This window comes from Miniopterus schreibersii, assembly GCF_964146895.1.
Source record: "Miniopterus schreibersii genome assembly, chromosome: 21".
NCBI lineage: Eukaryota > Metazoa > Chordata > Mammalia > Chiroptera > Miniopteridae > Miniopterus > Miniopterus schreibersii.
This window is the reverse complement of record NC_138123.1, coordinates 12945668-12973384: the sequence shown is the minus strand read 5'-3', so window position 1 is coordinate 12973384 and position 27717 is coordinate 12945668. Positions and strand designations below refer to the sequence as shown.

The 27717-nt window shown below is 45.7% G+C and overlaps 1 protein-coding gene across 1 annotated transcript in view; it reads right to left on the bottom strand.

The window, feature by feature from the left end:
• The window catches only part of DISC1 (DISC1 scaffold protein), a 237291-nt gene that overhangs the window by 8076 nt on the left and 201498 nt on the right, over positions 1 to 27717 (bottom strand). The window contains exons 11-12 of the mRNA XM_081123969.1: positions 19833 to 20106; positions 5187 to 5306 (exon numbers count right to left, since the gene is read on the bottom strand). Coding sequence (XP_080980095.1) covers positions 5187 to 5306; positions 19833 to 20106 — 394 coding nt within the window. The remainder of the gene's footprint in view (positions 1 to 5186; positions 5307 to 19832; positions 20107 to 27717) is intronic.

The following is a 27717-nucleotide window of genomic DNA, read 5'->3' as shown; positions in this document are numbered from 1 at the left end:
GTGGGGCGGGGGGGCACGACCGTCCTGGCTGCTCTCATCCTCCCTGGATCAAGGGGTCCGAGCAGCAGCACTGGGACGGGCCCCCGCCGCTGTGGCGATAATTCAGACAAGGAAAGCTCGGGTGCGGGCCCCAGCGGGGCGGCGGTGGCGTGAGAGGTGGCCGGATTCTGGGTGTTTGGAAGAAAGAGCCGGCAGCACGCGGGGATGGGCCGGACGTGGAAGGTGAGGGAAGGAAAAGGCCTGTAGAAGGGCTCCCAGATTTTTTATCTGAGCAACAACTGGCAAAACACACTTGCAACTTATCGAGAAGGAGAGGGCTGGTGGGGACTCGGGTTTTTTGAGCGCGGGGAGGAATTTTATTTTGGACATGTCGAGTTGGAAAAGCCTACTTGTCAGCCAAGTGGAGACGGTGAGTAGAGGCAGACGTGGATCTGAGGCTGGCAAGGGCGCCAGGCTGCAGAAAGGCACTCAGAGGCCAACTGAAAAAATTTGCTTCTAAAAATATTTTCACATGTCCTCACTGGATCCCATGTGAGCCATCCTACCAAAATCCTAAGGCTGCTAAGTAGTAGAGTAGGACTAGACTTTCTAACTGCTAGTCCAATAAGCTCATAGTTGAAGCCCGCTGACATATCCGACCTTGATTTTTGTCACGGGGCGGAGCCCACACAGTAGCTGCACACTGCAATTCCAGTGTGCAGGAGAGAGGTGCTCGCTCCATCCAGGAGCGGGTCTCAAAAGAGCGGACTGATTCCAGGGACGCCTGTGCCACAGAAACCTCCACAGCTGAGTATAAAGTTCCCTGTAACAGATACGCTGCCAGAGGTCTGTGGCACCCAAGAAAACTGGCACATCAATTACAATAACGGCACAAGGACTGACACGCCAGCATCTTTAAACCACCTTTGGAACCCAAGACCGTAGGACAGACTATATGCATATTAAGCAAGTGCCTAACTTCTTGACAGGAAAATTGTACAACCTGTTCGTAATTAGTCAAGGGTTAGGACAGCAAATCACCTCACAGGACTCGCCCAGGAATACAGGGGGAAGGCAATGCTGTCATTTAGGGCGGCTGTTAGCCAAGCTCCTCAGATTCTTTCAAAGGGGACTTCTGTTTATGTGTAAGAACAACTGTGTTGTACTGTTAATTGGGGTTCCAAGCGATCGTTTTAACAGGTGAGTCAAAAGTAGGTCTTCAGTTCATCTGACCCAGTTTGGTTCAAAGAGAAACAATAGGACGTCCTTTGACACTGCTACATATTCACTAATTACTTCATATCAACAGATTCCTCTGCAGCCACCGTGACCTGCAGTCCTGGGGAAGTTACCTTCATGGCAAGAAAAAGTGAGGAGCCCAACTGCTCAAGAGCAAAGAGGAAAGCCTGCCCACACCCCCTGCTTCGTGGATGTGGTGCTTGGACGGGGCACTCTGTGGTGCCCGCCTGGCGCTGAGGCCACACTGTCCACACCCTCTCCCAGGCGTCCCCTTCTCCCCACTGTGGGGCCCCCACTCCCTTTGCTGGGAGCCAAACAAAAGGGCCGTGGCCACCAGACCGGCATCAGCCGGGCACACGCAATGCCTTAGACAACCACCTCTTAGGGTCTTGGTTTGCTCATCTATAAAACTCAAGAGTGCAGATCCATGATCCTCATGGTTCCTCTTCCAGCCCTTAGCTCTAGAAGCAGAAAACATCCCCCAGGAGACAGAGCAACTGCCCGAAACTGTTACTTAGTCTGTTCAAGCTACAAATTGGAAAGTTGACCCAAACAAGGGTCCTTGGGGGGGGGGGGGCAGGCTCCTGGGTGCATTGAGAGCACTGCATACTGAGTACCACCAGCACTAATCCACTGGGCCCCACGGGTTCCAAGTGAGCAGGGAGCACAGACTTCCACAGGGCTTCCTGGACATGGCTGCAAATAAGACCACGAATAGAGCAGTGTGTCCCTATCTCTGCTATGACTCAGAGGCGGGCAGAACTGCCCTGAGGGCCTTCAAATATTCCAGACCTGTCCCAATCCTGCATGCGCTCCTTTCCCTCAACAGTATGCAGTAGAGGTCAAAGATGAAAAATGAGAAAAATCCTGTTTAGAAGTCCACCAAGCCTATGTGGTTTCTTCAGTGTTTGGAACACAAAGGAATCATCAGACTCTCAAAATGTTTCTCAAAACCTAACTGCCAATTAGGACCCAAAATGACTGTGAAATTGTGCTAGACTCTGACGAATGATCTGGACATCGGGCTTGACTGGCAGCGAAGTCACACCTCCCACCCTGTCCTCAGACACCAGGCTGTCTCCTCTCCCAGGCCAGCGCCTCCAATGAATGGAGCAGACTCCAGACACTGGCAGCCGCGTGGCTGGTGGGTTGTGTTGTTACCTGGAATTCAGTGAGCTGTCAGGGTGACGAAGAGACATGGCTGTTTCCCCTCCACCGATCTGTCTTCCTGAAGGCTGGGTCTTCAGGGGTTTGGCTGGGGGATCAGCAGCCTCTCTGGGTCTCTAGGTAAGTCCTAATATAAATAAGGCTGCCTGCGGGGAGTCTCATAAATACCTGTCTTGGGACACCAGGTCCCATTCACGTTGGGGTCCTGCCTTCTATGAGGTCAAAGTCACCTTCCTTGTATTTACTCTGTCAGTGACACGGAACAAACCCGGGCTTCAGAGTCTGGGCTGAAATCCAGACTGTGGTGTAGACTTTATCTGAGCAGGGAGGGGTCGACCAAACCAGTGCTTCCCAACCCTGGTTTGACATGGCCCCAGTATGTCCCCAACTATCTCAGCAAGGATCAGCAACATTCTCAAAAAACACGACTTCAATAAAATGCTTTTATTATAGCTTGAAATGTTTTTGGTAACTGTATGTCCACAGAATGGGCCTGTCCCTTTCTTTACTTACAGGCAGAGCTGTCTCCTGATGGTCAGAGTAGGCCCCGGGGTTTGTCGCTGGAAGATTCCGCCACTGGTTAGAAATGACCCTGGACCAGCCACACAATTTCTAAGCCTCCATTTTCTCAACCATCCAGTAGGGATCATAATCCCTCTCTACCCACAGCAGTTTATTAGAATTAAGTGACTTTTCCTATAAGCCTTTGTGTGGTTACTGATCAATTCCTTTAAGCATTTGTTGCAAAACAGTTGAATCCGCTTACCTGGAAACCTCTTATGGGATGTGGTTTGAGGTTGTGGCATAGATGCTGAGAATGGCGAGGCAAATGGACTTGGAGAATCTAGTTTTCTACCTAAAACCAAGTGCTTACCACGGTTGAGAACTACGTTAAACATACGTTCGCAACACAGCCTCATTTAGCTCCCAGGAAAACCTCAGGGGGACCGGTTATTATCTGATGTGACAGATGAGGAAGCTGATGCTCACAGAGGCTTAGAAACTGCCCGTGACCCCCCTGCTACTGCACGTGGACTGGACAGGCTGTGGGACAACTGAAAGGACCTTGTTTACACACAGCTCTGTCCCTCTCAGGCTCCTCCCCACCACCAACCCCATTAAGGAGAAAACCCAATGCCCTGCAATCAAACTAACCTTCTAGAAAATTTCTAAACAAGAGGCCCACACGGGCCCTGACTGCAGCTCTCAGAACTGCTTCCTGACCCCATCTCGAGCCTGAGGGACGTCCCTGAGGAAAGTCCCCCGCCACACACCTGCTGGGCTGGGCGCCAGGAAGCCCTCCCCCCACACGGGCGCCCTGCACGTGCCCGGCCACGGAGTCACCTGCCCATGTGCCGGGGCCATGGCCCCTTATTAGTGCTCGAATCCATGTGTTCTGTGAGCGTGGAATAAACAAAAGTTCTTCTACTGTTGCCTTGGCCAACTTCCTAATAATAGCTTAGATGTTAGTCTTGTAAGAGGCAGGAAATTACAAAGAACAAAGTGTCTACTTTTAAAATCTACCTTGAGCAATGTGAAAATAACCGCTGATTAAGCTGAAGGAACTTCCTGCTAAGTTTCCTAAGCAAGGTCAAAGATTTAAGGTTGTAACGAGGAAGGAAACAGTGTTGGGTCCATCACTGGACTGTGGGTCTGAACACTTATGATTAAGATTCATCCTTGACCATTCAAGGCTACTCACACTCACACTCACACACACACTCCCAAGATTATGATAAGAACTGGAATTCTGAAGGGTGAGATAGAGAAGCAATGGCCAAAAGAGCTACATTTCGCACAAATACATCTCAGAAAAGACATACTGCTGAGCAGAAAGGATGAGCGAACGGAGAAGTGTTTTATCTCAGGTGTCAACTTGCGATCAAATAACTGAGAAGCTACAGGGTGGGGCCGCATGTCCCTTTGTCCGCCTGCGCACCCACCTGCCTGCCCTCAAAGGAGCTAACCAGCGACAAAATGCGCCCACAGATCCATGAGGGGCACCTCAGCCGTGTGTCCTCATGCCACCTGGCTCACTGGCAGCTAATTCTGATGCAGGTATCTGCACATGTGAATACTGAGCCTTGTGCAAGAAGAAACTGCACAGAAATTAGCCAAAGTCCTGTGAGTCGCGCTGCCCTGCTGCCTGGGACATGGAGAATTATATGGTAAAGAAAACCCAACAGGGATCTGGGCTCCTTGGTATTGAAAAAATCCCGAGAAAACTGAGCCAGTCAGACTCGCCACCGCCTGAGCCCCACAAACTCAGCTCAACATCCCTGAAAACTGCATTCTGCTCTGGTCTCAATGTGAGCACGTCCGAACTTTGAGGTTAATTTTCAGTGGTCAGGTTTGTTTTGGGGTTTGGGGGGGTGTTTTTTTGTGTTTTTATTGATTTCAGAGAGAGCGAGGGAGAGGGAGAGGGAGATAGAAACATCAATAATGAGACAGTCATTGATCGGCTGCCTCCTGCACGCCCGTACTGGGGATCAAGGCCACAACCGGGGCACGTTCATTGACCGGGAATCGAACTGAGATCTCCTAGTTCATGAGTCGGTGCTCAACCCCTGTGCCATGTGGGCCAGGTGGTCAGGTTTAATAAAAAATGCTGACTTACCTACCAAACACCAGAGAGGAAACATTGCACGCCGTCTAATCTCAGAGATCTGGGTGTGCCGAACTATAAATGCCAGGGGCCCTACTTGCTTCCATCTGCCAAGGGGTGGAACAACTGGGTATTTTTTGAAACCTGCTTTGACAAAACCACCTGACAGGTGTTTCATCTGAGCGATGGAAAGGATATGAATGAGGTCTTCATCGTGACTGTGGATCGCCATGTGAAGCTGGTCTTCCAAGTACAGTAACTTCTTGCCTATGGCTTCGCATTTTTCTCTCAGTTCTGCAGAAAGGACGTAAGATTCCTGGACAGAGAGGGGAAAAAAAGACAAATTGTAAGCTCCAGTGGTAATCATATGCAACATATAAATGTATCAAATCAGCACGTTGTACACCTTACATTTGTGCAACGTTATAGGCCAGTTATATCTCAATGAAAAATATGATAGATAAATTAATAAGCAGCAAAAAGTGAGCTCAGAATTTAAACTTAACCAAACGTAAAAGTAGCATTTCCCCAACTAATCGTAAAGTCTTAGTAGGTACACTAAAAAGAATTTTACATAAGGAAAATAATTAAAATACATATCCAGTCCAGCTGGCCCTGGCTCAGCGGTTGAGCATCGGCTTATGATCCAGGAGATCTCAGTTCGATTCCCGGTCAGGGCACATGCCCGGGTTGCGGGCTTGATCCCCAGCAGGGGGCGTGGGAGGCAGCCGATCAATGACTCTCTCATCACTGATGTTTCTGCCTCTCTCCTCTCCCTTCCTCTCTCTGAAATCAATAAAATATATTTAAAATAAATATATATATATACATATATATATGTATATATTCACCCTGGCTGGGTGGTTCACTTGGTTGGAATATCATCCCATACACCAAAAGGTTGCAGGTTCGATTCCTGGTGGCATGAGAAAGGGAGGGAACTGAGAGATGCTTTCTCTTTTGCATCGATGTTTCTCTCTCTTTCTCTCTCCCTTCCTCTTCCTCAAAAAAATCAATAAAAACATATCCTTGGGTGAGAAATTAAAAAAAGATATATATTCAAACTATACTACAGAGTTACTACAAAAGCTATAATTACTACCCAACAATAACAAAACTCCCAGGTGTGGTGACACTCACTGTTAAAAACTCCTTTGAGATCATGATTATATAACATTATAATTGGAATCTATGAATAATCATTAAATCCAGATATATAATTTAACATTCAGTTTAGTAACTCCAGAATGCTTTAAAGTCTCTATCCCAAATGGCCAACCATATTAGAATAAAACAGTGCTAATGGGAACTATACATAATACTGTAAATATTGGAGACATCTAATGTACTGCAGGTAAATGCATATACAAAAGAGAAGAAATCTAGTGACAGCTTACAATCTGAGGACAAATGGACAGCATTGACCTGACAGCTTACAATCTGAGGACAAATGGACAGCAGTGACCAGGCCGGCGTGTGAAGCGCTGCCTAACTGCCGTAGCAGTGACGAGAAGACAGCAAGCAGGTGAAAATCACGCACGCTTTTACATTTTACTGATCCTAAAAGCAGTAACGTTCCTCATGCAAAGCTGTGGAGCTACAAGTGGACCGGCCACAGGGAAGCTGGGACACTGGGCAATGGGCAGCACCACAGTCACGCTCCAGATAAAGGAGACGCTCAGGAAAAGAACATCTGGGGAAATGACTGACAGTGGCCAAAGCACAAGTCGCACACGAAGGAGGAGACAGTATTAGTGGGAAAATATATACGACGGAGAATACACTTAAGGACAGAAAAAAACAGAGTCGGAACAGGCAGCCAGGGAATTTAAAACACTGAAATGGAATCAAATGACTCAATGCTCATTTCAAGGCTAAAACAAATATAAATCAAAGCTGAATTAAATCATTTAAAATATGTCTTTACCTTTCTCCCCAAACATATAACCCCTGCCTTTTTTCCTTTTAAAATTATGTACAGGTTGTGTGAGTTTGGGAGAGCAATTTCAGAGTATGTGGTCTGAATTTTAAATTGTTTATATCCTATGATCCAATAATTTGACTTCCTGAAATAGCTCAAAAACAAAATGGATATATTTAAATTGAAATAATTTTTATTAAGCCTTTAAGTATGAAAAATGTTTATCATATGCATTAAATGAAAATGGTATTTTAATAATACAAAAGCAACTGTAGTAAATGTATTGGGCCCTGGCCAGGGTAGCTCAGTTGGTTGGGCGTCATCCTGGGCTCCAAAGGCTTGCTGGTTCCATCCCCGGTCGGGGCACCTGCCGGGGTTGTGGGCTCTTCCCCCAGTAGGGGGCGTGCAGGAGGCAGCCGATCGATGACTGTCATCATTGATGTTTCTCTCTCTCTCTCTCCCTCTCCCTTCCTCTCTGTCTAATATCAATAAAAACATATATTTTTTTAAAAAAGTACTGGAAAGAGGAAATAAATGTCCAACAATAAAGATCATGGTCAAAAAATTCTGGTATATTTGATTTATACTTAGCCATTAAAATCATTTTTAATACAAGAATACTTAATGATGAAGAAATACTCAAATAGGCAAAGCACTAAACTATTAACGATTATTATTTTGAGCAGCAGTATTATAGAAAATTTTTATTTTCTTCTGTATACTTTGTTGTATTTTCCACATCTCTAAAACATAATAAAGAAAGAAGTTACGAAAACAGTAATTCAAGCCATAATGAAAAAGCATGGCAAAAATACATCTGAATAATAATTTTTTTTTAAAAATTTAAAGGTTAAAAAGACACAAGGCACAGGAAACAGACTCAGGGGGCTCAAGATTCCCTGACCAGCAGCAGAGGACCCGCCTGGTGTTCTCTCACGGGGCTGTTTGTCCAAGTCGCAAAATGTTTACCAAGCTCCTGCACAAGCCACAGCTCGCTGGCCAGACAGATCTGATCCTGATGGGGAGGATCCTGAGTGTGATCCCAGTGGATCTTATTTGAGGGGTTGATGGCTTTACCAAAATGCTCTCACATGGAATCCTGGGAATAGAACTTCTTTATAACCTACAGTGAGAAGTGACAGGTGATGTACGTATGTCTATCATCCCGATGAAAACTGCGTCATCCACTGAGGACAGGGCAGGACCGAGTCAGGGTTATCAGCTGGACAAAGTTGCAGAGGGCCTGCTGCTAACCCCAAACTTGGAGGGCTAGGCTGAACCTCCTTGATCACCTCCTTGCGGTGCCCAGGCATGGCGGAGGCTATGTGTGGCCTTGGGGACCTTGCCTCTGCCATCAAGAGACTGTTTATAACTTCCCTTCCTTGAACCTGGGGGAGCCTTTGGGGATCCTTCCATGCACAGGACATAGTAAACACGACAAGCCTGACTTCCAAAGCCAAATCATAGCAGGTGATGGATCTCAGATAACGTTCCCTGGAACCCGGCCTCCATGCTGTGAGGAAGCCCAAGCTCCATGGACAGGCCCTGTGTCAGTGTCTGGTTGAGACCCCAGCCAAGGTCCCTGCCAACAGCCAGACACGGGAGGGGCTAAGCTTCTGCTGACTCCAGGCTCCACCTTCAAGTCATCAGCTAACCCCCAGGCATTGAAGGGCAGAGACAGCCCTCCCCACAGTGCGCATCCAATCCCTGGCCCACAGACCCATGCAACAAATGGCTCTTTTAAATCACTAAGTTGGGGTGATTTGTTGTGCAGCTGCAGTAGCTAAACCAGTGGGCTCTATGGTTATACCCTACACAGGAGGCTGGGTGGATGGGCAGAACTTTGCCCGCAGGAAGTGCGCCCTCCCTGGTGCCAGGCGAAACACTGATTTCCAAGACCGACTAGACCTTGATGCTCACTGAAGTGGCAATGCCCAGACTTGTCTCAGAGTGGGGAGCACCTGCCCATGCTGGGAACTGTGGCTGTGAGGCTGAGACATGCCAGAAAGAGATTTCAATGAGCGGCCACTGACACTGGTTCCCGGTCCCCAGACCGCTGGCTCCTGGTGGGCGGTGCAGGCTATCAGGCACGGCAGGCCCATATTCTGAGCAACATATTTGCTCGAAATGTGACCAGCAGGGCCTCGCTTCCTTCTAGCTCTGGAAGAAGCGGCTCTTTCTTTGGCGGCTACTCAGCTCGGCAAGGGCGCTCCCAGCACGGGAGGCCGAAGGGTAAGAGACGTGGAATGAAGGACAACACGTGGCCCTATTACGTGGTTATGTCCCCCTGGGAGTGAGTGTGAGGACGCTGCAGGCACACAGGACGCACCCAGAGTCCTCCGCTACCCCGGCTGCTCTCTCGCTCTGAGAAGACCTTTGGCACGGGGTTCTTAGGCCGGTGGGTGCCAGGTGTTACTCTGCAGAGAGACCCCCGGGCCTCAGTGTCAGCTCTGCCCCAGTTTCTAATGTGCCCATTTTATTTGGCTAAGACTTGGTGGAAAGTAAAAAACAAGTAAAGGCAATAGGGACTTTGAAAGAGGTTTGGTTCGCTGGTTTATCTTAGGAAAAGGCGGCTTCCTGTCCAAGCTGTCCTTCGGGGAGCCCCCGAAGCACTGGCACCCCTGTTCAAGCCGAAATAGCGACCTGAAGTCAGGGGTGCAGGCAGGGCCCAGTGCGGGCTTCACTGCGTGACACGTGGAGCCTCTGGTCTTGACACCAGCGTTTCCCAGGACATCGAAGGACAGGATTTACAAAGTGCCGCCTCAGTCAGGACCACTAGGAATGTCACACGGGCTTCCCTAGGATCTCAATACCTAGAAGCAGAGAGGATGGGGGCTGGCAGGGGCTCAGGTACCATTTAGTTCCATTTCTCCTTTTACACACACAGCGTCTCAGAGCCCTGGGACTTGCTGGAGGTGACCCAATGAGAAAGTGGCAGGTTGGGGCCTAAGATGCAGGTGTCCCCTCACCTGGCCAGTGCTTTCCTCTGGATCTGGGGGGAAACACAGAGAGGGAGTTTCATTGGGCTGGCCCAGGGTGGGGAGAGGGGACTAAAAAGGGTGACAAAGAAATCAGAAAGCACACAGCGTCTGAAGACGCCACCTCTCTTCCTCCCACCATCAAACTCTGCAGAGTTGGCTCTGATTCCTGGAGGACTCAGCCTCACTGGGGGGAGGGGCTCCCCCGGGATTCAGATTTGGATCAACTGGAGGCGGTGACATCGGTCAGGACAGCCGGGGATGCGATGGTGAGCTGGGACCTTCGTAGGTCCACATGTCCCTAAAATATTGGCTGGAAGCAGAAGAAAAGAGGCGAATCGGGAAGGACAGTGAGAATTTCTTCTTTCTAAACGAGAATACAAAGGTGAGATTCCAAACACACGTTCTCGGACCCACGTCCGCTGGCCCCTCAGACTCTGGGCTCCTCTCAGTGTGAAATCTGCAACGTTTACTTCCATTTTTAGTATTAAATTAAATGTGGCAAAAAAAAAAAAAAAAAAACCACAAACCACTCTGCGTGACTGACACTCGATCATTAAAATACCACCCACGACAAAGTCACCGGCATTCCACCCAAACGCCGTTCGGTGGGACTCGCATTTCCGAGTGGATCAAGTACAGGGTGTTTGGCATTTCAAAGCGTCTTTGAAAACTCTCGAGGAACTTGGCCCATCGGGCAGTCTTTTCAGCAGTTCATATTATGATTTTTCCTTCCCATGGCTCCATCCCGACACTTAGCCCTGAGTGTAACTACTCCCCACGCGGGTCCGAATGAAAGAAGCTGCTCCAGTGAACGGTCTCATTGCCGAGGCTCCCCTGCTCTGCCTGGCTAACCCCCACTTCCCTTCTAACCCTGCAGATTCCAGTCCCCCCAGGAATGCCCAGGTCCTGGGTCTCCTGCCTCACCTCACCCCAGGTCAGGGCTGCTCCTGCAGCTCCATGTTCCTCACTGGGCACCTACCTGCCTGTGTCCCCACCTCATGGCAGGAGGATGGCATCCTGCCACTCCTGCAGCCCCCGTGACCAGCAGCCAGCCCAGCTCCTTCCTTCCATGAGCTCAGAATGGCTCGGCCTGGGGTGATTCCCCTGGCCTTGCAGGCCACACACTTCCATCCAAACACGCCCTTGATCCGTCTCAGAAAACCTCTCTGCCTTCCCTCCCGTCCCCAACACAGGTATGATACAGTAGCGCCAACTCGGCCGGCAGTATTTCAAATATAATTTGCTTAACTCCCTTCTTGATCAAAACCTGTAGACTTGGACGTCTGGGCAGAAATTCCCAGCTGCGCTGAATTAGAGCAGATGTCAAATTTCTGTCCTACTCACCAGACGCGGAAAGCTTGATTTAAAACAGAGAGCGGGGTTTCCTTTGTTGCGCAGGATTTTCCCATTAAAATGACTTTCTAAAAACATTTATCTATAAAAGTTTATACTCAGATCAAAAGTGCGTTCAGCTGCTGGCCTGAGCGGATCCCTCAACCTCACACAGACACCACAGCTGGCACCCCAAGGACTTTTTTACTTAGTGATACTTCCCACAAATAAGGCCTTGCCTATGGAATTAGGAAAAATCAACATTTAGAGTTTTAACACTAGAGCTCATATTGAAAGGGTAGGAAATAATATAATGAAGACGATTGTCTTGATAAGAGCAAATACCCGGCAGCAATCTCTCATCGGGCTGTATCTACAGTGGTGAGAAGATCACCTTACTTTTATTCTGAATAGAAAATGCATGTGGAATAGGAACCTGTTCAGGTTAAACTGCTAGTTAGGCAGTTACTGCTGTAGCTGCCAACTCCTCTTACGAAAGTCTTCCACGCCTAACCACGCAGGCGGTTTCAGAAATGTCCTTTATCAGCGGAGACCTGCCACAGGTTCGAGCAGATGGGCTACAGCTTGGGTTAAGTCACTGAATCAAGAACACTGAAGCCCTGGCCCATGTGGCCCAGTGGGTTGGGTGTCGTCCCATATGCTGAGAGTTCGCCGGTTGGATTCCAAGTCAGGGCACACGCCCGGGTTGTGGTCACCCTGGTAGGGGGTGTGCAGGAGGCAGCTGATCAATGCTTCTCTCTCTCTCTACCTTCCTCTCTCTCTCTAAAATCAATAAAACTTTTTTTTTTTTAAAGATATTGGAACAGTTGATTTTTTTCAAATGCTGTCAAAAGTATCTCTAAAGAGGGAGACAGTAGGATGTCTGAAATGGTATCAAGTAATAGAACAGAAAAAGCTCCTGACTGAGGAAGTGCTCCTTGCTACAGTTGAAAATCACTCTGGGGAATCAATAGCTGTGAGGTCTGTCCTTCCTGTGGGACGTGCACTGTGCGGGCGCTGCGCTTTGTCATCGCTCACTTCCACCCTTGCTGGGACCGGGGTGGGGAAGGAGCCTGCCTGGGAAATCCTGCTCTGTGCTCTCTTACTCAGGTCCCACTTTCCTCTGCCACTCATTGAGGCATCAGAAATAGTCGCCTGTCCACACAACTACTTAACAAAGCCCTGTGAACATCATAGCAGTATTTAAGTTAAAAAAAAAAAAAAGCAACCCCCCCACGCTGCAAACATACAGTAACTTACAAACCAAAAGTGCAACTTGAGCCCGGCTGGGCGTGGCTCAGCGGTTGAGCATCAACCTAGGATCCAGGAGATTGAAGTTCGATTCCCTGTCAGGGCACATGCCTGGGTTTCGGGTTCCACCCTCAGTAGGGGGTGTGCAGGAGGCAGCCGATGAATGACTCTCTCATCATTGGTGTTTTTATGTCTCTCTCTACCTCTTCTTTCCTTTCTCTGAAATCAATATGTATATATATTTTTTAAAAATGCAACTTGAACCTCGTGAGGTTTGTGCCGTTGTTACGTTTCATTCCCTAGCCTGTAGCTTGAGGTAGACCAGATGTCATTACCGCCATCAGTACACTTAGCTGAAGCATTAAGTAAAACATTTATTTAGTTCAGTATTACAAGCACAGCCTTAAATATGTTCCTTTGGGCTGTTTTCCAAAGTATTTGCTTGGCAAATACATTCCAGGAATGCTATATGGTTTTTTTCTTTTTTTATTGTCCACATGAAGAATATTTATCTCAAAGTCCCACCCATACCACAAAGACTATCCTTCACATCTATTTGAAATAGATTTTATAAGTATTCGTCTTTCCACATAAACACCGAGCTCTACAGTCACACGTGGATGCCAGCGAGCAGAGAGGCTCAAATTAAGACACTAAAGGCACATCGTTATTACTCCATATAATACAAGTATTCATCCAAATATCTAAATTACAAGGCTCCGCCCTGAGTAAGTGGCATTTCTTTTAAGAGCATCCAGATGTCGTAAGTGGTGAGGAAGCATCTGAACTATTCAGCCGTCGTTAGGTAGGAGCGAGGGGTGAGCGGTCTCCAAGTATCTGCACGCCCGTTACAGAGACGGCGCCGACGAGCTCCAAGCAGAACCAATTAACAGAACCAGAAAGAGTGATGAAAGAACAGGCTGCCTGATAATTCCCATGTTAACCGGCCTGTGGTTTCCAGCTATATTTTAATACTGTGTGATCATCCGAGAGAATGCGGCCGGCTTTCCTTTTAGCACACTTTCAGCTGAAGATCGGAGCTGAGTGAGGCCAAACTCTGCTCGAACCTTCCGGGGAAAAAATCTATTTGTAAATGACACTTATTCATGCATCAGCACATGCCTACACATCCTCTGTTTCACACCAGGATTCAGGTTCCTGGGATAGGGACATCGAACCGTAGGACAATTTTATAGAAGAAAATGGAAACGGCACAGTCGGGGGGGTTCCGTTTAGGGAGCATGTGCTCTGTGAGCTGCCTGTCGCAAGAAAAGCCTGAACTACAAAGAGTAGAGAGAAACTACGAGAACAGAATCCAATGCCAACTTTCATCTGGGTCTATTTTAGGTTTCTTTTCTTTTTTTAATTTCTAAATGTTTTCTGTAAATTGTGCAACTATGAGACGACTAGAATTACTGGTGTTAAATGACAACGCTTAACCCTGGCTGGGTGGGACCCTCTGCAAGTCCAGCCTGGTTTACGCTCTGCACAGGAATGTACTGAACTCCAGGCAGTGCGACAGCCAGCCTGTCGGGACAGGAAGCTCCTGAGTCAAAGGCCCTGGCCCCCGAGAGGTGGGGGAGTCAGACGCAGCCTGCGAGTGACAAGGGGGCAGAGTGTCAGTGCGTTTTCCAGAAACATGAAACCCCGCATTAGAGAGCTCTCAGCTACTCGAAGGAAACCACCCCACGTGGATTAGATGAGCCTCCTATGTCAACTGTTCCCCGCCATCCGGGCGGTGACCGTCCTGAGTGTTCATCAGTGAATGACAGGGAATTTCCAACATGAAAGCGTCTCCCGGAGCCCGGGGTTGTTTTCCTCAGCAGCACTGAACTATTTTTAATTAGTGGAACAACTGCCACAGCTAAGCCCTGGAGCACAGAAAGTCGTTCCAGAACTTTCCAAAAGGAGGCAGATCCGAGGAGCCAACTTCCTTTCCCTGGGCAGGTGAGGGACAAGCTGACATTAATTAACTGCGGGAAGCAGCAGGAGCCAGCTCCCCGAGAGTGGAAGCCGCCTTCCCCACCCCAGGCCGTCCTGTGTCTCAGCCCCTCCCAGGCTCGGGGACCACGGCCAGGCCGGGCCAGGGCGCGCCGGGCACTCTGTTCCCACTGGATGAGTTGTGTTTGTTTCCAAACCCACTTATGCCAGTTGTGCTTAAAATCCTAATTACAAAATTTAAATAAATGTAAAGCAACGAAATAGTAGTGTGAAAAGAGAGCCCTGTTTCCACATAAACCAAGTTGAAAACTTTGGAAAAACTTAAGAGAGGGAGAGAAAGAGACTGAGGATTGCTCTGCAAGTGCTCTTAAAATTTCCAGTCCTCCTTAAAGAGACCCAGTGGAAACTGCAGCAGACCTGTCGTCGCTGAGGTCTGTGCAGAGGGGTCCTGTGAGAAGACCTCTACAAACAAAAGGCCCTGGTCCCATAGCAAATGATTAGTAAATGCTCGTGTGTCTCCAGTTTTAAAAAGTTTAAAATGCACATGAACCATTTTCTAGGATTCTCTGGCTTTTTAATTAGCCCACCAATTACCAATCCTGGTTGCATCCTGATTGCTTCTGCTGGTCTGCTCTTGAGTTTGCCACACGGCTGGGTCAGGCCCGGGCCCTCGGCTTTCTCCCAAAAGGAGTCAGATGGAAGCAGCCGACAGGTAAGGGAGCATCTCCCCCTGCTGACTCACAAACTAGAACGTCCTATAGTTCAGGACCCACTCTTTTTTTTTTCAATCCTCACCCAAGGAGAGAAGATATATTTTTCTCAGTGATTTTTAGAGAGAATGGAAGGGAGGAAGGGGAGAGAGAGAGAAACACTGATGTGAGAGAAACACATCAATTAGTTGCCTCCTGCACACGCCCCAGTTGTGGGCAGAAATCAAACCTGCAACCTAGGTACATGCTCTTGGCTGGAATCGAACCCACGACCCTCTGGTGCACAGGCTGACGCTCTAACCACTGAGCACGCCAGCCAGGGCAGGGCCCACTCTTTTTACCCCATTTTACTGGTGAGGCAGCTGAGCCTGTGAGAGCTCAGGTGAGCCAGGAAGTGACAGGGGACAAAGAACCAGGTCTGCGCCAGCCCCCTGACCACTACAGACGGTTCTAGAATTAGATCAGGTTCAGATGGTGAGGCTCAAGTCCTCACCACAGATGCCTTTTTCCAGCTTCCTTTTCATGCGAAGTTGAGTAAAAAGGAATTGGGAGAGACCCACGACAATTCGTGGAGACCTACGTGATGCAGTAAGAGAAAGTGACAGCGCCCGGCTGTGTCTTATTGCTGATTCCTCATCACAGGCATCTTCACACACTGGCTACTCAAATACCCAGGGGACGGCTCGGAGTGGCTGGACCTACTTTGGCCTCTTTGAGCCGCTTTGGTGGCAGCTATGGCTGGCAAAGGAGGCAGCTGGGGTGACAAGTCAGGGCAGAGTGATGCTGTCCAGGGAACTCCGCGGGAGGGGTGCCCACTTTGTAGTAAAAACAGACAGCACCCCAGCAGGCGGGCTGCAGACAGGAAAAAGAGAATTATGCAGGTCTTATGGCCAGAACAGAGAGAGTACAAAAGAGCAACTTCACAGCGGAGGAAGCTGGCTCGGTGATTTCCCCAGCTCCTGTCTGGCCCCCGCGCAATTTCTGTACCGTCTATAAACCAGGGCCAGCGGCAGCTGATTGCTTCCAGAGCCCGGGAAGGCTCGCAGACAGCTCCAATGAAACCAAAAAAGAGGCTCGTACAACTGAGGAAGGCCTGCGAAGACGGGCCCCCGGCCCTCCGGCTGCCTTCCTCCGTAACAGAGCCCACGCACATCGCTGTGCCTCAGTGGGCCCAGCTGTAAAATGGGGGAAACGTGCAGAGCAGCCTGGCAGGGCCATCAACACAGGAGAAGCTTTAATTAATGACAAAGCACTTGTCCTAACCAAGCAAAACGCACAAAACCACATGGGCAGGATGCACACAGCGAGCGCTCCAGCAAACCCACCTCCCTGCAGACCTCGGTAAGTCAGCGATTTTTCATTGGAGATTTGGGTGAAAAAGAAATTGGCTGCCTTCAGGGCATCATCTCCTTCCTTAGAGAAACCAGCGTGGGCCGGCCAGCCCAGCGGGAGTGCCACACAAAACCGACGCGGAGCTGCAAGGCAAACAGACACTTGCGCCACAGGATGCACACACAGCCCCCGACTTCAATGACTCCCTGCGACACCCACCCGGGGAAGGAAGCAGAATCCCCTTCCTGACAACACCCTTGGCTGTCGCTTCTCGGTGCCTCCAGCGGGCCAGAACCCTCCATCCAAATACAAACAAGACGTTTCCTTTATTAAGCCTTTATTCCCTCAGCCGCCTTCCACTGCTTTCTTCCTTACATCTGCATCTTGATCGAGGCGGCAAGATCTGTTCTTTTAAATGGTCACAGAGACACTGGCGGCTGCCAGAAAGTGACAGGCACACACACACAAACCATTTTTAACCCGCTACCCTGTCTGTGTCACGCAGCCTTAGGTGCGTTATTTTATTTAAATCTTCACAACAATCTCATGAGACAGTTTTCATCACCCTCATTTTCTGGGGTTTTTTGGGGGGTGTTTTTAGCAGATAAGGAAATGTAGCCTCTGTACAAGCTCAAGGTTCGGCTCCTTTCATCATTAAACTATGACAAGAGTCCTGACTCCCAAGAACCCTGAGCCGGGTGCAACTGACTCCAACGCCCACAGCCTTGCTTTTAAATACGTAGATGTGGCCAGGCCAGTGTGGTTCAGCGGTTGAGCATCGACCTAGAATCCAGGAGATCCTGGTTCGATTCCCGGTCAGGGCACATGCCCAGGTTGCAGGCTCGATCCCCAGTTGGGGGCCTGCAGGAGGCAGCCCATCAATGACTCTCATCATTGATGTTTCTCTCTCCCTCTCCCTTCCTCTCTTTGAAATCAGTAAAGACATATTTTAAATAATAATAATAAATTTAAAAATAAACAGCTGGATGTTATTTTAAAGATGTTAGCCACTTTTTTGAAATCATATGCAGTAAAGTCCACTCTTTTTGTTGTGAAGTCATAGATTTGCACATACACGTAATGAAGGCACAGCATAGTTCCATCACACGCTCCAAGTCCCTTTCTGTTGCTCTTTGTGACCAGCCCCTCCCCCAACCCCAATCCCAGCAACAACTGATCTGTCTTCTGCTCCAAATATCTACCATGTTAACATTCCTGCCACTCAGGATTTCAAAGGACGCCCACCTCCTCTCTAAATGTAAACCTGGAAAAGCACGTGGGATGGGACAGGGCACAGGACAGGAGATGGCAATGGAAGCTAGCAAATGTTTTAAGTCCCTGAGAAAATAGCAAACACTACCCCTGAGAAAATAGCAAACACTACAGAAAGTCCCCAGCATTTCCCTCTGTGCAGAGGGGCTGGGGGCTGGGGAGGTGCGGGGCTCAGAGAAGCAGTCACTGGGGCTGCCTCCTCACCAGAAACCCCAGTATCATCTATGACAAGGCTCCACTACTTATTCACCTTTACTTGGAGTTTCCTTCCTTTAGGCAAAATTAGCCCTGCTTTCCTACAGCCAGACTGGCAGGTGTGAATAATCTTATGGGGAAGGATAATCCTCCTATACCTGGGAAAGTCATTCACCAGAGAGCCTGGAGGGGCCCTCAGGAAGGAAGGGATCGAGGGAAACAACTCCTTCCCCAAGGTCAAATCTGCTGACTTAATCCTGACCTCCAGAGGGGCCAGGGGCCCAGCAGACCCCATCCCAAAAGTGGCCTGGCTCCTGCCTGCCCTGGCCCAAAGCCCCTGGGAGCCCCCTGTAGAGGGCCAGCCCTACCTTCAAAGCCTCAGCCTTAGGGCCCACAGTTTCTTCCACCCAGGGATCCCCTCCCCTTGCTTCCTTCCACCCAGAATATCCTTTCCAGCTGGCCAACCACAGCAGATGGCCAAGTTTCAGCCACTCCACCCAGAGCTCTTCTGCCGGCCGGGCTCTCGGGGAGGACCCCACCTGCAGGCCTCCGCTAACAAAGGCTGCGATCATCTGGAGCTCCATTTAGAGCCTGACTATGAGGCCAGCGGAACTGCAGAGTGACAACAGTCGGCTCTCTCATAAGTTACTCAATTCGGATATACGACCAAGTGTCAATTTTCCAAGCAGTCCAGAGGCAGTGACTCTGAGCAGGCGCTGTCAGCGAGTGTCTGCTCTGTGCAGGCCATGGTCCTGCAGGCAGGACAGGGAGGCCCGCCCAGGTGGTAGATGTGGGGGGCACTCCCCCCACTCCACAGTGAGTCATGGAAAAGACCCAGTGAGAAGGCACATCTTACATCAAATGTGAGAAGAAAACGTGAAGTGACACGTTCCTCCAGCTTCACCATATTTTCATTTCCTTTTCATATTCAGAACACCTGCGACCCTGGCCACAAAAAAGGGCTCCAAAGCCTCAGGTGAAACTGGAAAAAAGTTCCTAGATCTCTTTCATTGAAAGGAATATTGTTAGGGTTAGAGGGGAAAGTGAGGGAGAGGGGAGAGGAGAGAGAGGAGCCAAGAGGGAGGAACGGAGGGCCAGGGAGGGGAGAGGAGGGGAGGGGAGGGGAGGGGAGGGGAGGGGAGGGGAGGGGAGGGGAGGGGAGGGGAGGGGAGGGGAGGGGAGGGGAGGGGAGGGGAGGGGAAGGTTGGAAGAGAGGGCTGCAAGCTCTTCTCTGTTAATCGAGGTCAGCTTTTGGGTAAAATGGTAAATAAATCCACATTTTAATTATATATATAACTATATATAACTATATGTAAAAATAAATAAATAAATATATATATATATATATATATATATATATATATATATATATCTCAGTCATAAGCCAAGGAAGTACTAGGGTTGTTGTTTTTTAATGAATAACACAATTACCAACATCCATTATGATCCTTGTTTTCCCAAAAACAATTAATGGGATATATACATATATTTGAACGTTTGATGCTAATAAATAATTATATGCTATAAGATACAGATTCTAAATATATAATTAAATATATGTGACACATATATAGTACATATAATAGCTGTATGTTACATATGACACATATAGTATATTTTATGTATAGTAATTATATATTAGACTATATATTCTAACTGGGGCCATAAAAGTAAAATAAGATAGAACTAAATATGCCAAAAGTTTTTCTTTTGCTCTTCTATATTTTAAACTTCTTCTACAAAATTCTACATTACTTTATCATCATATTCAAGAGTTATTAAAACTTTAAAATGTTTGTATGGTTCAGTGGGAAGCCCTCCCAATATTTACTGCTCTCATTGTGAGTGTGGCCCCCAGAGCACCCCTCAGAGTGGAGCCCCTGCTGAGGCTATGGGGATGGACAGACCTCTTTCTGTTCGCTGCCAACACAGGGAGGAGAGGGAGCCAGGTGAGCCTTCCACTCTTCCAGTGCCTGCAATGGGGTCCTCCTCTCGTCTTCAGAGTGGGGCCTGGGGGAGAAGCCTGGACCCATTGCACAGGGGGCTCCCCCGACGTCATTCACCTGTTTCTCATCTTCAGACAGGCTGCCCCTGGCCTCCGGGAGCTGCAGGCTCCGGATAAGCAACTGACAAGCTTCCAAGTCAGCTTCCCACACTTTTCCAAGCAGCGGACACTTGCAGCTAAGACAGAGGGGAAACAAAGGCATAAGCATCAGTTCAGTGATGTCTCATCATACCAGGTCAATAGCTTGTCTACCTGGCTAAAGTTAGCTAGTTATCCTCCAGTTATCAACTTCATTTTACATAGTGATGGATTATTACAATCAGAAGATTCAGAGAGACCAAATTGGAATACCATCAAGTAACAAGACCTTCACCCAAGAGATCCTGTGTATTTTTCTAGACTCTGGCCCAACACAAAACAGCTCCTGCTCATGTCTGTGCTCCAGCTCTGCTGACTTTCTTGGAATCCCAGGCCTGCCCAACTCTCCCTGGCTAAGTACTTTTTCATGTACTGTTTCATCTGCCTAGGTTGTGCCTTCCTCACTATTTCTTCCTCCCAGCACTCAGTCTCCCGGGTAATGTAACTAAGCGAAGCAGTGTAGGGGTAATACAAACTGTAACAACAGATACTCAGCCTCCGTGGCAGAAAGCAACCGAGAGGAGTAGACTCCAGCTACTAGGAAAGACTTATCCCTCTACAGGGAGCCCTTCATCAGCTCAAGCCAACTAAGCCTATACACAAGGAAAAATTTGGTTTTCCACAGAAAGCCAAAAATCTGGGATTTTAAATGAATATATGTATTTTTTATCCATCTATGCAGCTTCATGCTGGATATTTTCAATACATTTATCTTCCATTTAATAATCCTTCCTTCTACTGTGTCTAATCTGCTATTCGATTTATCTACTGTGTACTAAATTTTACTTTGTTTTTCAGTTCCATAATTTTTATATTTGTTTACATATTTCAATTTTCTGCTTAAATTATCCATCATATCCTCTATATTCTTGAACATATTATCATCATTATTTAAAAACCTGTGTCTATGATGATGAATCCAGACGGAAAAATAAAAAATGAGACAGTAACAATATTAGGGAAGATATTAGCTAAGAATTGTCAAATATTGACAAGGAAGCACTCCAATCTCAAAGCAGGAAAAATCTAAGGAAAAAACTATGTCTGTCATAGTGAAACTGTTGAACATCAAAGGCAGAATGAAATTCTTAAAAGCAGCTGGGGGGTGGGGGGAGACATTTACTGCAAAGGAACTATTGTTCCTTTGGATGACAAACAGTGGAAGCCAAGAAACAATAAAACATCTTAAAAATGGTGAAAGAAAAAGCACAAAATTGCAAAAAACATGGCACTAAGTAGACAGCAAGAAGGAGTTTACATATGAGGGCGTCACCTTCTTGATCGACTACGGCTGAGAACAGGCGCATCGGGTGACAAACGTTTAGCCACTTTGCACACGTCCATGAATGACATGAACGCTCTGCAGGTGTTGATTTGGAGGTTACACACAAATTCTAGTGAGCAGGCAAATTCACCAATACAGAATCCACAAATAATGGCGATCAACGGCATATATGATCATACAACCTTATTTCTAACAGCCAATACCTGGGAGGAAAAATAAATCTCCATAAACGGAAAAATGGGTAAATTATGGCATAATCATTCAGTGGAATATTAGTACAATCTGCAACAATATGGATGAAGCTTATAAACAAATTTGGGCCAAAACAAAAAGACAAACAAGAGGCACTATGATTCCACTTATTCTATATTTTAAAATACATAGAACTAATCCATGGTGTTTGAAATCAGGATTCTGGCTGCTTTGGGGAGAAGGGAAGTGATGACGGGGAGAGGCATGGGGATGGCTACGAATGGACTGGGGGTGTTTTATTTCTCAGTGGTGGTGTTCACGACAATGTTCATTTTATGAAAATTCATGATGCATGCACTTTCTGGCTGTGTTATATGCCAGTCTAAAACAATCAGAAGAGACAAAGAGAGAAGGCAGATTTTCTGAGCCATGTCCTGGGAGAGGGGACAGGGGTGAGGTACACACAACAAGTAATCGATAGTCCTCGGTTAGAAACACTGGACTGGATATTTTCCAGCTTCCTCATCTCAGCCAGTCTTGGCATCTGTTATCTGAGGCTGGGTTTCCCTACTGGGATGCTTCCCAGCCGCTCCAATGTTCTCCTGTGAGTTGATTTATCAAATCCATTGCCTGTTTATTCCTTTCTTATCCATTTTACTGACACTTCCATAGCTTTAATTTTTATAGTCTACAGTTTTCTGTTCCTTCTTGTGTCCAATGTAACACTTATATCCTTTGTAGAAATAAATCCCTTTTCTCATGGGCTACATATGTATTAAAATATCTGTTCAAAATTTTTAAAATTAAAAATTATTTTTAAATCACCTGTGTCCACAGACACTTTTCCTTCTCCTTCTGTGTTTTATTTCTGAACCTCTTTTCTGCTTTATCTTGTCCAGTCTTATCAGAAGTTTGCTATCTTACTAATCTTTTCAGAGAACCAGTATTTGCTTTGTTAATCTCTGATATTGATTTTTTCTTTATTTCCTTGATTTCTGATCCTTAGATCTCTTTTTTCCTTATTACTTTTGATGAGCTTCTTTTGTTAAATACTTAACTTGTTTACTTTCTTTCTTTTATTTTCCTCTCTTGCTATTTTGATTTTCTCATACATGTATTTAAAACTCTAAATTTTTGTCTGAGTAATATTTTAATCATGTGTAACATTTTTGTTTATTGTAAAATATGTTTTTAAGTTTTAAAATTACTAAATATTTTAAATATACAGAAAAATATAAAAAGTAATTTAGCAGACACTTGTATACATACCATTAAAGTTACCAATATTTAATCTTTTATAATTAAGTCAGACTTACTTCCAGAATTTACAACTTCATTGTTCCACAAATTTCACGTATTAATGCTTTCATTGTCTTTCCTCATAATTACTTCTATACAAGGGCTGCTCAGTAGTATGTTTTTCAGCTTTCTTTTTGTTAGATTAATACCTAATTTTATTGCCTAATGGTTAAGAATATACCATTAGGTTTATAATATTAATTGAGATGTCCTGTATCACCAGGTACTTCACTGATTTTGTAAATGTCCCTACATGTCCAAAAGGAGTATGCCGCTCACTGAGTCGAAAGTGAAAGCATATTGTTATTAACATTTTTATACCTTTGCTTTTTTTTGTCTGCTGCATCTACCAATGCCTGAGATGAGTGTTTTAAATTTCCAACTACAATTCCTGATTCATCTATTTCCTCCCTCGGTTCTATTAGTTCTTTTATGTATTTCATATCATAACGTTAGACGCTTATGTTCCAGTCATTACATTTTCTACTGCTTCTTTTCAGTATATGATGATTGTCTTGGCTGATGTATTTTAGCCTTAAAATCTAATTTGTCTGATATTATAATTGCTACTTCAACATTCTTTCAGTTCAATTTTTCCTGGCTTATATTTTTACCACCCTTTATTTTCAACTGTTTTTAGGTATTTTTTTGAAAAATGAATCCAATAAAAAACATTTGCTGAATCTTATTAAAATCTTTTCTAGGATAGTATCTTTGGTCTTGGTGACTTTAACTCATGTATTCACAATGCCTGTAGCTATTGTGTAATTGTTGCTATTTTTCTGGTTTATTGCAACCAAGATTTTTAATTGTTTAAAAGTTTTATGTCTTTCTTTTTTCCTACCTTCCTTTTTCTTACTATTAAATTCACATACAATTGTGAGAAATAATGCAAAGAGATCCCACATGCCCTTACCCAGTTTCCCGTGATGGTAATGTTTTGCAAAAATATAGAACATCACCACAACCAGAGATGTGGCATTGATTCAATCCACTGATCTTACTCGGATTTCCTCTCATGCGTGTGTGTGTGTGTGTGTGTGTGTGTGTGTGTGTGTGTGTATGGTTCTACGCAATCTTATCATCACTTGTGTAAGTTTATGTATCCACCACCACACTCAAAATACAGAACAATTCCATCTCTACAAAGACACCTAGGTCCCATTATATAACCACACCCACCTATTTCCCACCTTGACCCCATCCCTAGCTTCTGGAAACCACTAAATATCTGTTTTCCATTCTAAAATGTTGTCATTTCAAGAAGGTTATATAAATGGAATCATAGCATATGTGCCTTGAGGGGTTGGCTTTCTTTGTTCAGCATAATTCCCTGGAGATCAGTGTACCAATAGTTTGTTCCTTTTTATTGCCCACTAATATTCTGTATAATTTACCCCAGTTTGTTTAACCAGTCACCCACTGAAGGACATCTCTCATGTGCCCTGTCTGGGGATATTATGAATAAAGCTGCTATGAACATTTGTGTACAGGTTTTTGCATGAAATTAAGCTTTTCTCTCTCTGAAATGTCCAAGAGGGCAGTTACTGGGTTGTATGGTAAGTGCACATTAATTCTGTAAGAAACTGCCACGCTGTTTTCCGAAGTGACCACACCATTTCACATTCCCACCTGCAATGTATGAGTGACCTAGTTTAGCTGCAAACTTACTAATATTTGGTGTTCTTCTAAACTTTTTTAACTATGCTGGTAGTTGCGTGGTGATAGCTCACTGTGGTTTTAAGTTGCATTTCCTCACGTATAATGATGTTAATATCTTCTCAAGTGTTTGTTTGCCATCTGCAGCCCCTCTTCAGTGAGAGGTCTGTTCATGTCTCTGGCCTGTTTTCTGGTTGTATATTTTCTTGACCCTCAGGTTTTGAGAATTTTTCATATATTCTAGACACAAGCCCTTTGTTGGACGTGTGGTTTGCAGATATTTTCTCCCAGTCTGTAGCTTGTCTTCTCATCCTCTCCACGAGGGATTTTGCAGAGCAGAAGGTTTTTTACTTTAACGAAGTACGATTTATAATGATTCCTTCTAACGAATCATGCTTTTAGTGTCAAGTCTTAGAAATCGTTGCATAACCTTAGATAAACTCCCATTTTTATTCCTAAAAGTTTTTTACTTTAGGGTTTACACTAAGTCCATGATCCATTTAAGTTAATTTTTGTAGAAAGTGTGAGATTTAGGCTGAGGTTGATTTTTTTTTGCCTATGAACGTCCAATCACTCCAGCACCATGTGTTCAAAACTCTACCCTTCCTCTACTGAATTGCTTTTACACCTTGGTCAAAAATCACTTGACACATTTCTGAGAACCTAGTTTTTAGGATTCTATCTAATTTATTTATAATTTTTGGGATTGTATCTCTTTGAATAGTTTTCATACGACTTCTCTGTGTATTATAATACACATATGTGATTTATTACAGTCTTTTGGCATCAACATTTTACTGTTTCAACTACATGTGCAAACCTGATTTCCATTAGCTCTCTTTATCTTCCCCACTTTTAAATATCATTGTCCTAGATATCCAATGGTGTTCGTTTCTATCACCAAATGTTTTACAAAAATCACTTTGTTTTTTGTCCACTTGATATATAAATAGAAACGGTATAGCCAACTACGCTTCTATTCTTTCCATTGTTCTATCTTCCTTCCTGAAACTCCAACATTCTTTCTTTTATCATTTCCTTTCTGTTTCAATAACTTCCTCTAGCTAATTTTTCATCTACTGTTATCAAATGCATTTTGTTCCCTGCGTCTGAGAATGTCTTTATTTCCCCTTCATTCTTGAAGGGTAGTTTTGCTGGATATAGAATTCCAGGTTGATTCTTTCCTTTCTCATTCAAGCTGTGGTTTCTTTGGTTTTCAGTATGTTGAGTGATTCTCAACTGTGTCCTGGATATTTTGGGCTATTATGTTAGAAGATTCTGAGTCCTATTTAAATGTTTTATTTTAGAAGGCAATAACCCTGCTTCGGTTTATCACACAGGGCCTGTACTACTTTTGTGGACTACAGTTCCAATGACATTTTAATTTTAAAAGCCTTTGCAGAGTGTTTATTTGTTTGGGGTGGTGAGTATATTATTTGTTTTGTTTCTTTTTGTCCACTTGATATATTTGTTCCCACAAGGGCTCCCACTGGTCCCAGCTGGACGGCCTGAGGGGCAAAGGAATTTCCCCAGGCCAGCCCCTTGGCTGTCTCTGGGAGGAGAGGGGAGGCTCAGGCCAGCAGGGAAGGAGACTAGTCCCCTGGGCTACCTCTTTGCAGATGGTGCCAGGCTCACTTGGTGTTGTCTGAATGACTCTCATTAGATCCAGGAGAGGAATGAGCCCACCTGGGCTGCACCTTAGCAAACTTTCACCTCCCTCTCATATTACCCCCATCCTGCCTCCAAGGTGATACATTTGTATATATTTTGAGGCTGTATTTTAGTTCTGGATTTTTACTAAGTTATGTTTTTGTTTCATTTCAAGGTCTCTATTTCATCAACAGTAAAATTTACTGAGGTTTTTTTCATGTGCTGTCACATGAGCTGTCCTCTGAGACTTATTTTTCATCCTGTTGAATTAGTTCCTTTAAGAATGCTTCAGAGAAGATACGTATGGCAAGACTTTTAAGAACTCACAGGTTTAAGAACATCTTTATTTCACACTGAAACACTAAATAATGGTTTAGCTTAACCTTCTGGTTTTCACACTTTGAAAACATTATTTCATGTGCTTCTTGCATTCTGTTGTTATTGAAAAGCCTGATTCTTATACTTTTACAGCTGATCTGCTCTTAATATTTTCTTTTCATCTTTGTTTTATGTAAATTTAAACTGTAACCTATTGACACCACCACCCCCCCTTCCTATCCCGTTTTGTATTCTCTTAAGGCTGTCTGTATAAGGTCATATATTGTTTCCTTTTTCTGGGAAATTCTCAGTCCTTAGTCTCTCAAATATTTACCCTCTTTCCTCTATTGTTTCCTTTCCTTCTGGAACTCTTTTCATATGAATGTTGATCAAACAACTCTGTCCTGTACACAGCTTCAGTTATATTTTATGTCTCCTTCTCTCTGTCTATTCCTGATGCCCTCAGAGTTTTTTTGCATGACTTTCTGGCTCACTTACTGGTTCTGCAGCTGAACCCATGTGGTTAATCAACCCATTTCCTGAGACCTTTTTTCTCCCATTTTTATATGTTGCATTCTCTGAATTTCCATTGTTTTACATCATGTCTCCAATACCCTCCCTTATCGTCAGGGAACATTTGATATGTTTATTAAACATCTTGTGTCAAATTCACTAATTATGCTTTATCGTATATAAGTCCTTCAGCTTGCTGTTGTGCTTTCAAAACAGTGGCCTCCTAAGAAGCCTCATTTCTTTCCCATGAGTTCATATTTCCTTAGGCATGTTAACTACTTTGGCTGGTGAGGGGGCCTTTGGAGAAGGGGTAATGCCAAGGCCCTAGCTCGTGCCCATGCTGATGGGTTTGGGTGGTAGGAGGTAGGGCCCCACCTCAGAGAAAAGAGCCTTTGGTGAAATAATCTGTACGCCTGTGCCCACAGGAACACACAGGCCCTTCGTCAGTAATCAGCTATCCCTCAGGGAGCAGGTTTGGCTGGAGGAACGCTGCAGATCCACACCGCCTGTGCACCACCCTCCCACGGCAGCGCTCCTGGGACACTGGTTTCCAGTCCTGTCTCCCTGACTCACTGGCCAGCAAGTGCCTGTCTGTTTCCAGAAGCAACATGGTGGCCATTGGCCTTCCCAAGCAAGGTGGGGGAAAGAAGGGGGGATGTCTGGGAACCCCTCCTCCACTTTATCACCTCTTCTTCCCCAATGGGGGCCAAACCACCTGGGGAATTCCAGCTAT